Genomic DNA, 15,000 nt, shown 5'->3' on the forward strand with positions numbered 1-15,000 from the left:
AGAATTGTTATTTATAAAAACGAAACTCTGGCACATCGGAACTTGCATGACAATCTAATCTTGCGATTGCGTGGAATGATTAAAAAATTATCACTAGCAATATGCCTTGTTTGTAGTCTTGGCACACTGATTCCACACATGAAGCCCTTAAACTTCAAAGAAAATTACAAAGGGGGCCAATCAGTGAGTATGAAAGTACTCATGTTTCACCCTTAAATGATTTCTGCTAGTGAAGACAACTGCATGAGTGTCAAAAGACATTTGGCCTCGAATCCGGCGTAGCATTTTAAGTTACATTTCTTACCATTCAAACTAGAAGTAGCATCAGACCAGGTGCGTATTGGTACAGAGTGCTTGACATTTGAACATGCGCATTCGCCGAGTTACACAAACTGTTTCGAAAACCAATTGTATTTGTCGCCAGGTATGACATAATAATATTTTTAACTTTCGAAATGTTTCGTTTTTCCGAGTACCCTTTCCATTATTTGCTCGTATTTTACGCTTCTCGACAAAATCGGCAGGCGAGCAATATTACACTACACACAATATAATAACAATATCTGTGACGGAGACTTTTAATTTTGATCAATCTGTCATCTAGAGAGAACAGTCCATTTGCCAATCTCTCCTTCAAATCTTTCCTAACACACGGTCCATAAAAAAGTCTAACTTAACACTGCATCACTGATAAAAACTACTGTAAAAAATGCCTACTTCACGATCCTAAAAGCAAAGTAGACGGCTAAGCTAAAGAACGTCAAAACTAAAAAAAAAGCGAGAAACCGCAAACATCTTGAATTTTCACGTGAAAGAAGCTGCAACTGTTCGCGAATGTAGTGGACAAGGTGGGCGGTAGTTTCCGACCAAGGGCTGGCCTTGTCCATTTTCGATGGATCTAAGAGCTTGCATCTAGAAAAAAAATATGGAATATAAGTGATGCTGAGAAAAAGTAACGGGACACTCATAACTTTTTCAAATATAGGACGATGTTGAAAAGTCAAGGAAGGTGGTCAAACAGTTTAAAGAATTTGTCATAAAAAGGACTGGTAGCTGTGTGTGAAGAAACCAATAGTTCCTGATTATATTTTTAACATGCGATGAAATCTGTTTTTCAAGACCGGAATCTGCTGACTAGCAACAAATAAAAGGCAAGTTGAAAAGAACTTCTAGGGTCACACAACCGGAGGTTTTCCTGGTTCAACTACCTTAAAGTGACAGAGTATTGCTTCGAATGCTTCTCCCTCCCCATCCCCACCACTACCTGGATGCTTTGCCAATCTCCTTTGCTGGATTATGGTATCTTTAGCGGTGTGACGCCGATACTCATTTATACACATGAGTGGAGAGAGACAGTGTAGAGTAAAGTTCCTTGACTAAGGAAACAATACAGTGACACAGCTGTAGGCCTCGAACAACCCGGCATGGCCGAACGTACCAGCCCGGCATATAAGATATATCCAAAAATGCCCTAATTAGATGCATGCGGGTTTCATTAAGCGTCATAAAGTGTCCCCTTGCTCCCAGTCTCCCCAACTTCAACATCACTCGTATCTCGGAATAACAGACAATGACACAAAGTAATCACAAAGTGTCCCCAAATTGCCGCTCCTCAAGTGCGGATAAACCAACACCATTTTTTACTCATATGACGGATTTTCCTTCATTTTCAGTTTGCTCCAAAGGAAGTTTTATCCTCCATTTAAATTACTCTGTCCCAGAAAAAAAAGAAAAAAAGTGAAAGTAGTCCCTGGACAGGATTTGAACACGGAGCACTCACTTTGAAGGAACTGTTTTTATCCCTAGTGGTTAAGCGAATGGGTTATCATTCAAACTTTCCCAGGTTCGTGTCCTGCGAGTCCAGACATTGGGGTTCGGCTTAAAAAAAATGTTTATTTCCCATGATCCCTATCAAGCTTTCAGTGACCAAAATGAACGATAACACTTCAATTGGAACAAATTAACAATGAAGAATAATTCTTCAATTGAGGAAGAGACTTGGTTGGATAAACTGCAGCAACGTGTTGGATGTCAAACTTGGGCCTGCATGCATCTAATTTGGTGCATTTCTGGACATAAGAGGAGACGACATAGCTCTTGAAAACAAATTTTAAAGACCGAGCCAATTTTTTTTTATATGATCAAATGCATCTCTAAGGCAAACGAGATTCCCGATAATTCATGTACTTTTAAACACCTGAGCTGCGGAGACTTCCAAAGGTTCCTTGAACACAATCCATTTGACACATTCTAATAGAGGAGGGGTAGTCAGCGAACCATCGTACGTATAGTAATCAGCCAAATCTGAAGAGAATAAAACGAGTACTGAATGAATAAGTACTTCATATTTCACTCACTTTGAGGGGCCAATGGAAGGAACAATCAATACATCGATAAACATAAATATTTAAAATTTCAACCACTGAAAAGAAGGTCTCAACTAACTCGCTATTACCGAGTGTAGCCGGAGTGTTAAACTGGGGACTATACTGAAAACGTGAAGTGCGGATCTCAAATCCTGCACCCTAGCTTCTTGGCCATATAGGAAGGACATTTTTATCTTATGAGCGAAGGCACGACACTTCGAGTAAAATGGATGTCGATTTAACTCAATTCTCAATTTCCAGTTGGCAATTGACGTCAGCTTCAAAGCCCTTTTGTAATTTGTGGTCTTTCCATAAAATAATTTATAGGAACTATAGGTAGCGGTTTTATCAATTTTAGAACCTTCTTTCTACCGGCCTTGACTTTCGACTGAAAATAAATTAAAAGAGCAAGCGAAGAGGGAGTGACGAGGAGAAGGAACGAGCAACCCAGGAATTATAAAGGATAAGTGTGGTTTGCTCATACATCTCTTCGCTAAGTGCCAAGGCATGCTAATTTATCCTCATGCTTTCGAATCTTTAAATCTCAGGACCAGAATTAAACTGAGGAGGGACTGATATCTTAGTTAATTCTTTTCCCTCAGTAGTAAGCGTCGAGTTTTCTTGCCCGCATGAACCATTTAGTCAATTACATGTCACGCACGACTTTGTTCTCAGGACACCGTTTCCGAACGACAGTCATTGGTTACTAATAAGTCGTGGACCATATAGTAGGAAAATTTCGCGTCTTGTGTGAGCTGCACTCGTATAAATGGCTCTGTTGGCGTCTTATGTAATCTACAAGTGGATTATATACCAGTGAGGTCATTACAGGGAAATCTCAGACCGAGGCCTTGAGTATCAATACATCAAGGCCGAAGTCTGAGATTTCCCTGTAATGACCGAACGGACGAGGTTAATAAGTTATTTATTACATGGCCTTTTTTGTTGCTCAGTTTTGGCCTGTTCTTCATCCTTTGGATAATAAAACTCGCTCTCGCTGTGGCTCTCTTCGTCGCCCATACTAAAGAAGTATCTGTATGCTAGTTTTTCTTTCAGTTATTAAAAATATAGTTGTACTTTGTCCACATTTTTTTGTTGTTTTCGCCCACGCGCTCGTAGCTGTAACTCTCAACTCAAAAGAGCCGTCGAGCCGAGAAAAATTTTCATAATGCCCGGTCATTACAAGAAAATCTTGCCCGCTCAGCAGCCAATCAGAGCGCGCGTACTATTGTAACCATATAGAGTATGAATGTTATTTTTATGCAAACATCTTTAATTGTTTTGGTCCTCCAACATGGCCGCCGTGCACATACTCTATAATAATTTCCGATAAACGCCCTCACCTGACTTTCAGTCTGGACACAGGTAACCCAGGCTCACTGTGTGTGCCACATGGGTAAATATAGAGAACATATGAGGCGAAGTTTAGGTCTGAAAATTTGCTAGAAAATGGAAATAAAAATCGATAAAACTTACCATGTGGTGAGCTGTTGTTGTCTTTAATACGTACACGAAGTTTCGGGAAAAATGGTCTCCGTTCACCTTCCTTCATAGTATAGTGACAAGGTAGGAGACATAAGCCAGCGTAGGGACTCCGATCGACCCGAAACAAGCACGATTTTTTTCGTGAAAATCGAATCCAGTCGCTAAATGAACACGCCAGGTTCGCAGAACAGGAATTTCTCTAAACCACGAATCCACTGAAGCATCTCCAGGTAGCAACGCGAAGCCACCAGGCTACGTAGAACTTGTAAGTTGACCTGCTAAAATGGCGGCCCGAAAGCGTTGTCCTCGCGAAGTGTCCAATTCAAAATGGCACTGAACTCGGGACGCCTGGTGACGAGTATAATAAGTCCCCCTGGAAGGAGGGGAGTCCCATATTACTCCCCTCCCTCCAGAACTTATTATACTCGTCACCAGGTGAGTTTAGTGCCATTTTGAATTGGACACTTCGCGAGGAAAACGCTTTCGGGCCGCCATTTTAGCATGTCAACATACAAGTTCTACAGAGCGTGGTGGCTTCGCGTTGCTACCTGGCCGGATGCTTCAGTGGATTCATGGTTTAGAGAAATTCCTGTTCCACGAACCTGGTGTGTTTATTTAGCGACTGGATTCGATTTTCACGAAAAAAATCGTGCTTGTTTTGGGTTGATTGGAGTCCCGACGTTGGCTTCAGTCTCCTACCTTGTCACTATACTATGAAGGAAGGTGAACGGGGACCATTTTTCCCGAAACTTCGTGTACGTATTAAAGACAACAACAGCTCACCACATGGTAAGTTTTATCGATTTTTATTTCCATTTTCTAGCAAATTTTCAGACCTAAACTTTGCCTCATATGTATATGAAGGAAAGGAGAATTATGTGTATTACCACGTAAGGAAAATAAATAAAAATAAATAAGAATAACAAAAACCAAGTGGCTAAATAAATTTCATGATTTAGAATCAAGTAAAAAGCGACAAATGATCTCGATCATTTCTTTTTACCTAGCTAACGGGATTAATGTTCGTGTGTGAATTATAGGAGGTGTGAGGTTGAGAGAGTCGAAGGGAAAAACCCGAGAGGGATTTTCACTCGAAGACACACTCGCCCGAGTCTAAATCCAACCAGCCACACAGGCTGGTCTCAATCTGAATTAATAACATGTTGGACAAGTTTTTACCTTTGGGTAAAAGAGCTTCCATGTTAAATTCCCTTGGTAGAGCCTCAGAACTTCCCTGAAAAACCAATCACAGTGAAAATAGATGTGGCGGTGGGAAAAATATGATGCGATAAACAAGAACACATTTTATAGGGATAAGAATAACTTGTGTTTGTAAGATATGCTTACCGCCTTTTTCACTTTCGATAGCATGTCTGTTATTGGCTTCAAAGCAGCATTTTCTACGCCGACCTGCAAAAACAAATCGAACTCAGATAGGGGTAGACTGGCCAGGTGGCCAGGTGGTCATACGTTACCTTTAGAAAGAATCCTAACACGCTTAAGTCATTGGGGTTTCCACCTCCTACAGCTGCTTTGAAATTGCTATGAGTTTCACAGTCCCAGTGAACCAAATGCAGCTGGAAAAATGATAAAATGATTAATCAGTTTTCAAAGACTGCAGCTTTTGGGGTTGACATTAAAAATAATAACAATAACAATAACCGTGAATAACAATAACAACAACGCTAACGGCAACGGTAATCAAAACAACGAAAATAATGCTGCAACTACAATAATATTCCTTTGAAATCTCGTTTTCTCAGACTGTCTGCATTTTGAACACATTTTCCCCCAGAATTGTGCCTCTTAGCCAATCAACGCACAATGTCTAATAGGAGAGGGTAGTTTCTAAAGAAACTGTGGTGCTGCGTCGGTGGGGAAGTAGTATACCAAAATTTTGGTTTTATCAACGGAGTTGATAATGCGGTAAATTGGCCACCGTACAGAGATTCTAAAAGCTGACGTTTCGAGCGTTAGCCCTTCGCCACAGCGAATTCGCTATGATTTTCGTTGACAGCAGGAAAACCGGAGTACCCGAAAAAAAAATCCTCTGGAGAACCAACGGCAACTGAGGACAGGGGTTTCAATAACTTTTTCATAAGTGGGTGGCGATGGTGGCCTGATATGCCCCTGAATGCTGCCAAAGGTCGCTCACCAAACTTCACGACAAAGGTAAACATTTTAAAACCAAAGGTTACGCCAAATTAATCTACAATGCTTAGGCCAAATTACTCCTCAGCAACAGGCCATTTTCGATATATCGAATATTCAGCTTCATGATAGTGAGGCAGTAAGGACAAAAACAATAGAAACACGTTGGAATGAATGTGAAAAATATTTACATATCATCCACTTTCCTTTGTCTTTGTCGTCACTGCCTCACTATCAAGCTGAATTTTAAGGTATCGAAAAAGGCCTATTATAATATTCTATGGGAGACTTGAATTTTTTTTTTTTTTTTTTGAGAGAGAGAGAGAGCGGTGTCTTGATCTTCAGTGGTGAAGCGGAGTGAAACGGTTCCTATGGAGTTGAAACTCTGGGTTCAAATCCTATCCACGGGTATGATTTTCATCTTCCTTATTTTCTATGCTACAACAAGTTCTTGGACACAGTGTCCTAAATTAACGATCATAGTCAATAGACCTTATTCACGATAGCCGTCATGTTGGATTTTTCTTTATCATGCAAATTAGCTACACACTTCTGAGGGGGCAAACAACACAAGTTCGAGACCTTATAACGAACATCTTAGCCACACAGATGCCGGAATTATTTCATGTTCATTGAATGTTTATCACCTAAGTAGTAAACTAAAATGCTTACACAAGTTACTTCGATTTTTTTTACTGAAAAATTAGCAGATAACGCGAAGTAGAAAGTCAAAATGTCAGAGGCAATCAAAAGATATAAAATTATTATAAAAGGTACTTAATCCTAAATTCTAAAATGTACTGTTAGCAATGTTAATTCAATATTTCAACGAGCCGATTTTCCTCAATTTGCCTTTAGTCCAATGTTTGCCCCCCAGCATAACACATGGCTAATTTGCATGACAATTTGAAAACCAACATTGCGGCTATCGTAAATAAGGGCTATTCAGAGCAAATTAGCAATCGCACAAATATGGGAAGGACGACAGGGGCGGGAAAGAACGAGAGAACGAGATTGCGATGATCCTGGGCTGTATCCAGCCGGCACGAAGACCTTACTTAAGTGTCCATCGGAGAACCAGCCACTTAGCGCGGAGTTCATTATCTTCAGTCATACCTCTGCTGAGTACATCTTTCCATTCACTCTGTGTTCAGACCCTTCGGAGTCCTTGTTCCCCCAGTGAAAATGGAACTGCTCGAACTTGTATTTGTTTGCCAATGGTCCTCCTGATAGCTCTGCAATGAAGCACACAATATATGTACAAGCTACATAGAGCCACTTTCATTCCTAGAGGCTGAGATTTATTCGACCAGCACTGACGACAACGACCTCTTAGCTTGCCGCTTCCAAACTACATTCAGAAATAGAGCGAGTTTCAATCGAGTGTCCTAAAACCAAAACCAAAGTAATTACTTTGGCCAATCAAAAAGGACGGAGACAATCCAGTAAACCAATCAGAACTCGAAGTAATTACACCTAGCCGACACAAAGCTCAGGAAAATGTGCACGCGCGAGCCACTATTGGTTTCACTTCTGATTGGTTTAAAAAATAGCGCGAGAACTTTGAACCAATTACTGAGTGAACTAATCATAAACCAAAGCACTTCGCTAATTACTTTCGACACTAAATTGAAAACTGCTCTAAAGGTAGTTTATTTCTCTAAACTCGATTTCACTTGTTTTAATTTTTTTTTTCGAGGATTTCAGGAAAATAATGTAATCTGCCAGAGGTTGTTTTAGAAGAAGATCGAAGCCTACAAACATTACGATGAACACGTTTCACAAATAAAACGTACCCTAGTGTTCATTTTAAAATTGAATGTACAAAAAAACGACTATGTCAGTTATCGACCCCCTGGTCTGTCTGGGCCGGGCACCTGATCGCAGCAGGGAAGAGGAAATGTACGTCAAAACGCGGCGGTTCGCGATACCCTACTCTGTCTTTGATCGCATACTCTTCGATCACCAAGCATGGTTCAATCCTACAATTGAAACCAGTGGAAGAACAGGCAAAGATAAAGATAAAGTCCTTAACTAAAGAACCAGCTGTCTACAGCCGTAATACCTCGTAAGACGTAAGATCTATACGCGAAAAATAAGCCAAAATTAATGACGGTGCCTACTACTGTTATTGCGCATACGTCCTGCGCATCTCGAGACACTCGGATTTCCTATAGGTGGTGCTTATTAATACAGAGATATTTTTGAACGGTTCAAAACTATGCAGACAAAGCAGGACTTAGCAAGTGCTCTTGGTATCCAAAAAGAAAATTGGGGGTAACCATGCATTTTTCAGAGAACGCCATACATTGCTTTGTATTTTAAAGGTTTTTACAAATGTTGCTACCCTCACTTGGGTGGTTGGTTGGCCGCATCTCAGATATGCTTTAAGGTGACTTGCGCGATGCAAGTTATGTCAGTCGTTGTTTGACTCTGTAGCTGCGTCATGCAGCTCGAGTCAAAAGACCCACATTTCACCTTTGCTCGCCATAGAGTCTCCAGTAGCTCAGTGGTTAGAGCATCCGACTAGATCACGGAGGGTCGTGGGTTTGAATCCCATCTGGGGCTCGGATTTTTCCGAGTTCCCAGTGGGTTTCAACAACATTCGACTTCATATGTGTATATCACTCTAACATTTGCTGATTAATTATCTTTGAAAAATGTGTGGTTTCCCCATAATTTTCTTTTTGGATTTCAATAACACTACCGTCCTTAAAACAAGTTTGTTTCATTTTTGTCAAAACGCATATTTTATCTTGACTCTGCCGTTTGTCGTAAACACGATGCAAAATCTCTCTTTTCTATTCGCCATTTTTACCCACAAAAATACCACGCAAACTAAATAACCAACGGACAAAAACCTACTCATCGAGGAGAGCTCAGGAAGCTAGGCTGCTCGTCCCAATTTCCGCTCGCTCACAAGATCGACGAACTGAAGGCCGAAGGAAACAAAGAGGGGCTGCTCGCAGTCTATCAGGAAGCTATTTGTTTGCTCTGCAGATGCTCGAAGGTGGATAGAGCTTGTTAACAAAGCAGAACGTGAGAAAACTGACGTACAGACAAACGCGTTTACACTAACATCGATCAAAGTTCTGTTTTTCGATCCATCGGCCGAGCAAGTGAGGGACGACCACTCTATGGACGTGTTCTCGAGACTGAAATTACGAATATTCAGATCTATCATCTGGCTTTGAATATATAATGACACATTCATTTAAGTCCCAGAACGTCAGTGTCAGAAAATAGACACCGGCGAGTGAGCGAGCAAGTATGTGAGGAAAGGAATGCGCGCGGCGCCCAAAACCCTTGAAAAAAGACATTGAGAAATTCGAGTCAGAACAGACCCTAGACGATCGATGTCACCCAAGTGATATTATTAGTCATCGATAAAGTCCACACATCACTGAGTTTCCATCGAGCACATGAAGGTCTTTATTGGGTGTAGGTGACAAGTTTGGGAAAGGATATGGAATCCGTGGACTCTATTTTTGGTGAAGCTAATCTGAACAAGCGACGCAAGTACAAGCTAACTCAGCAGTGAAACCTTTTACTTTCTCACAAAAGATACCGATTACCAACAACATTAGCAACAAATGTTGCTCTTCACGATTTTGCTCACTCAGGTATGATTGTGGTCCCAATAAAACCAGCCTTTAAACATTAAGTTATTTAAGTATCAGGTCTACACATCGTTATTTGCCGAACCCAAAATGGGCATGATCATGTGCATAGTGCCATATTGAAAGTGACCAAAATCTACGAGGAAAAAAACAATTTGCCCTTCAAGCTTTCATTTAAAGGTTGGTTCTCATATGATCGTTACGAACCCTACGATGGCTGGAAAAAAGTTCAGCGATCGTACCGATCATATGGAAACCAGCCTTTAAAAGGGGTGTGCTATTTAATATATTTAATATCAAAGGAATAACCGTCACGTCGCGACAAGCGCCGTTTACGAAATCGAACCTCTAACACCAAACATTGTTAGAGTTGAGTTGATATCAATGACAAAGATCATTTTGAAATTAATTAACTAATTGTTAGGTCTCCCACGTTGGTGATTGGCCGAAAATTCCTGCAACTTTCTAAGCCAATCAGAAGCAAATGTTTAACACTTGTCGACAGTCTCGCAACTTCTAGCACGTGTCTTATGGCTGGTTCCTTCGACCGTATCTGTTTGATGAGTTATACAATACACAATATACAATGACTTTATTTTGCTTCGAATTTAAAGATAGCAAAAGTTGTTAATATCTCCGAAGAAAACAAGATGACGGAGAAACATGACTAAACTACTAAAAAAGTTAATTAATTAATAGACTATAATTATATTACACGCAATAAAATGATATCAATAATATAAAAGATATCTACATACAGCGTTAATTAGCCTGCGTAGCAGGCTTTTAAGGGAAGGGGGCAGGGAGAGATGAGTTCAAACAAAATTTGTCCCAGGATGAAAATTTCTGTCGAAACGTCGTTCTTTATCCCCTCAAACTCTCTCTGCGTTGTATTCAAAGAGCTAGGGCTCAACTACATACCGGTGCCTAAACCAACTGGAAATACCACAAGGAAGGAAAAACGATTACATAACACAATATAATTTCCATCTGACATTGCCCAATACGAAAATTAAAAGAGGTAACGTCTGTATCTGAAATGAGCATAAGATATTCAATTTACGTCTTGTGAAGTAAATGTTTAATCCCAAATCCTCTGTATTGCTTCCTTATATTGAGAATAGCGCCGCTGACCTCAAACCACATCAAATTACATATTCCCCTGTCACAAACGAGCTTCAGGGGCACCCAACGTCAATTTTCGGAAAATATCTGTTCGGAAGACGAGTAAAATTTTCGGAACATTTGTTGTACAATTTCTTGCTTGCCTGCCTGTCCTTGGATTTTCGAACATCTAAAAAATGCTATAATTGCCCAATTTTGACGGATTTTTACCCTAAAAAGGTCACCTAGAATTTTCGGGAGCCCTTTTTCTGGCTGAAATTTTCGAAAAGGTAACTTTTGATCCCTATAATTTTCGGATCACTAGACGTTCAGCTGGGAAATCCGAACAGATAAAAATTTTTTAGGGGATAAAAATATGCCTATATCTACCATTTAATTACTAAAATACGTTTAATAATGCTATGTTTAAGTGGTTTTGAACTATATTTTCGTTGGGTGCCCCTGGAGCTTCACTCGTCAACCCACAAAAAAAGCTATGTAAGAAGGATTGGAGCGATCCCATGAGGTTAACAGAGAAAACGTAGTCTACGTGACCTGAATTCGCTCTCGAACATAGATTCTATCATCTGAGACAAATCTCCAAAAGAGACGTCTCGCCTGGAACAAATAGACCAATTCGGCTAACTCAATGTTGTACCCAATTCAAATCCTCTGGGAATAAAACGTTTTGTTCCAAGAATTTCCATATCATTTAAATGTGAATGCTTCATTTCCATGCAAATTCAACACACAAAGAATCTTAACTCCGAGAGATTTGAATTGGGTACAACATTCAGTTAGCCGAATTGGTCTATTTACTTGTTTCTGATAGAAAACTGCTTTGTCTCTGAATTATATTAAGGGAAAGTGCAAGATCAGGATGTAAAGAATGTATCTTAAATCATCACCGAGGCACTTGAAAAATAATAAAACATCAACAATAAAGGAAACACCTAATCTCATGCAAGGACAGATATGTCTTGCATGAACGATTTGCAGCTGTGGTTTCTAAGTAACCCCTGTAATAAAATCGATGTTCTAACGTAAATTCCGTCGTGTGTTGATACACAGAAAGACAATACACGAGAAACCCAATGGTTTATACGTGACCAAGAACACAATCAACGAATTGAATGGTAGAGCTCCCGCTGCTTTGCAATATCAAAATACACATAAAACGGGGGGAAACCTGGAAACAGGCAACCGAAATGGCAAAATACAACCCTGTCACAGCGATCTTTAGTCCGGCCTGATCCCGAACGGTTTTAATAGAGTTGGTAAAGGATAATTTCCGGAGGCTTTCAGTCGATAGTTCACGCGTTTTCGTGTCTTAACAGTGACTCTGGCACGCGTCAAAAATACACAAATTTAAGTTTGCCTAAACATCATTCTTCCGCCACAATGCAAATATTTGAAAGTTTGGTGCAGATATCACCGAGGAGACGTACGGTTGGTGCCTCCCGAAAAAAGAATTTAAGACATAAGGCTTAAAGTCTTAAACCACGGTCGTAGTTGGGTTATACGTATTAGTAAGAATGAATTACATTTGTCTCTGGGATTAATTCAATGCGACGAGAAAAGATGAAGGCTATTTGCAAATTCATATTCTTGAATACTAGCCTGCGTTGCAGCCCGATGCGTCACGAAATCCCGGTATAGTCCGGCGGTTTTGTCTATCTGTGACGCAGGCTATTGAATACCAGCTGAAAAATGATAATATTACCTGATAAATTGCTAGTGGCGTCTGGCGAAAACTGAGCGGTATGTCCATTATTTAGAATCTTGGACTTAGGAAATGGAGGATAAGATGCTTTCAAAGGCTTAAGCTTCGAATCACGCTTCACTTCGGGATCGATTAAATCGATAGGTGACTGACGTCTGCCATTGACAGCGATCGGACAATCTTTGTACCAATTAGCAGGGCCTGTTTCAAAATAAAAAAAGGATATTCAATTCCGCTGTCCTCTCTAACAGACTTTCATTTAGCGTAAAATTCCAAAGAAAGCCAACTAGATTCTGAGCAATGCAAACCAATTTTAAAATGTTTATTTTCCAAAGAAGAGGAAAAAATAATCATAAAGAGCTCACCGTTCTCTTCGCCGTAACCCCAAGACATCCTTATCCGTTCTCGACAGCTGAATACTGTTCGTCTTTTAATATAGTCAGACAAACCAGCGTGTTTCTGGGATAAATTGGATGAATTAATTACCTTTTTTAACTGTTTACTGTCCAATAGAAAGACAAGGAATAAAACAATATTTCATTCATATTCAATGTAAGAGTGATAGGAAACTGTTTGGCACGTGATCCATGGTACTTACACTCGGAAAATTAATCATCTGTTTAATTTTCCTTGTTTCTAGCCTTTATTAACGCACCCTGCTGACCTTTGGCAAAGGCTAACTGTTCAAAAAAATTCACGTACATTATTTTTGTGATTTTTGACTGTCCTTTGCCCAAAAGCAAAATTCAATATCAATTTTGTCAAGCACGTGAGCCCACACAAGCGAAGTGGTGAACAAATGTCGTGACTCCAACGTCGTTTGTAGGGACAATGTAAATTACGTTACCGTAACGTAATTTACCGGAAATAAAGAGGCTTCTGTTCAGCAACGTCCTGGTGGACGAGATTCGTGAATCAGCCCGATTAAATAAGACTAACCGAAGCAAGCAGGTTATTCGAAATATCGTCTCTGGAAAAATCGTGAAGAAGTGCAGGCTTCTTAGAAGGATGAACAAGGAGACCAGACTGGCGAGGAATAGTCTAATGCAGTCCCAAAGTAAGTCCTGTGTTATGGAGAAGAGAACGCGCCTCCTTCAGATCCATCAAGCCAAGCAAGAGATGGTTAAAGCTTTCCTGGAAAGGGATGATAATAGCCGAATGATGCCAGGAAAGAACGATGCAAAGAGAAATGAAACAGGCGTTAAGGTGCAGAAGCGCATCCTGTGCGATTACTTGTACAACTTTTTTGACAAGTTCAAAGCAGAAAACCCAGACCAAAGGATGTCCCATGCAACATTTTGCCGACTAAGGCCAAAGCACATAATTCTGGCATCTTTCACTTCCCGTAATACCTGTCTTTGTCAGCATCACCAAAACCTGGCCCTCTTACTACGTGCTCTGGAAGGCAAAGAAGCCACCACCACTGTCAACCCTGACAAGTCTATTGCTGAAAATAATGATGAGCAGATAAAAGAGATCCTAGCGTGCCCATCACTAGAGTATGAGCGGTGGAAACAGGTAGAAGATCAAGATGGGAAAAAGCGCACGAAAGTCGTCAAATACGACGTTTCCAAGGCGAAATTTATCAACGTTGTAGAAAATGCAGTGAGCAAGTTCCGAGGACACGCAAATCGAGTGACTGCAGTATTCCCAGCTAGAAAACCTTCCTAAGGGTGAGGTAATAGCTCAAATGGACTTTGCCGAGAACTACCTTTGCCAGTCTAGAGTGCGTATTGGAATAGGGTTATGGTAAGTCTTCATCCTGTCGTTGTTTACTTCAAAGATGCTGATGGCCACTTAAAGCACAAGAGCTTTGTATTCGTATCTGATGAGCTATCCCACAACTCATCATCGATATACCTAATACTTAAGAAGTTCCTATCTGAGTTAAAGGGTTTGGTCACACCGCTGACTTGCATCTACTACTGGACAGACAGCCCCACCTCACAGTACCGAAACAAGACTATCTTTGCCGTGACAGCTAATCACAAGAGTGAGTTTGGGTTTCCGGCTGTGTGGAACTATTTCAGTCGAAGCCGGTCACGGAAAAGGGTCATGCGATGGAGTGGGAGGAACCGCAAAGAGGATGGCAGACGAGGCAGTAAAGACAGGTAAAGTCAAGATCCAAGATGTCAATGACTTTTTCGAGCGGGCCTCAACGAGTAAAACTAGCTCCTCAGTCGCGTTCAGATTTTACAGTAAAGAAGAGTATGGTAAAGCAGTAGCATACCTTGAAAGAAAATACAAAGAAGTCAAGGGGGTTCCAAAAACGATGAAACTTCATTCTGTGGTTGGCAATTCAGCAGAAAAAGTACTGGTAAGAGAGACCTCTTGTTACTGCAGTAACTGCCTTCATGACGAAGGATTCCAAGCAGACTCAACTTGTGGGTGGAAAGCAGTCACCATCTTAAATGAAGTTAGTGGTCCCCTTGACAGCCAACTTGCCGTACGTGTCAATGACTGGGTAGCTGCCGACTATGAAGGAAATTGATACGTTGGCCACAAAGATAAACTAGCCGCGTACAAATTGACGAAGATGACGATGAGTTGT

The 15,000-nt window shown here is 40.6% G+C and overlaps 1 protein-coding gene across 2 annotated transcripts in view; it reads right to left on the reverse strand.

The window, feature by feature from the left end:
* Positions 1-551: 551 nt before the first annotated feature.
* Positions 552-15,000, reverse strand: part of LOC138042732 (carbonic anhydrase 2-like) — a 22,072-nt gene continuing 7,623 nt past the window's right edge. Inside the window, exons 1-9 of one of the 2 annotated variants that reach the window (XM_068888717.1) lie at positions 13,048-13,080; positions 12,815-12,908; positions 12,450-12,650; positions 7,119-7,237; positions 5,327-5,428; positions 5,199-5,261; positions 5,031-5,085; positions 2,198-2,304; positions 552-912 (exon numbers count right to left, since the gene is read on the reverse strand). In XM_068888717.1, the coding sequence (XP_068744818.1) occupies positions 805-912; positions 2,198-2,304; positions 5,031-5,085; positions 5,199-5,261; positions 5,327-5,428; positions 7,119-7,237; positions 12,450-12,650; positions 12,815-12,908; positions 13,048-13,065 (867 nt within the window). In that variant the 5' untranslated portion in view covers positions 13,066-13,080 and the 3' untranslated portion in view covers positions 552-804. Of the gene's footprint in view, positions 913-2,197; positions 2,305-5,030; positions 5,086-5,198; positions 5,262-5,326; positions 5,429-7,118; positions 7,238-12,449; positions 12,651-12,814; positions 12,909-13,047; positions 13,081-15,000 lie in introns of those variants that run through there. The other variant, XM_068888718.1, reaches the window with a different exon arrangement.

Source organism: Montipora capricornis, chromosome 3 (genome assembly GCF_036669925.1).
Source record: "Montipora capricornis isolate CH-2021 chromosome 3, ASM3666992v2, whole genome shotgun sequence".
Classification (NCBI taxonomy): domain Eukaryota; kingdom Metazoa; phylum Cnidaria; class Anthozoa; order Scleractinia; family Acroporidae; genus Montipora; species Montipora capricornis.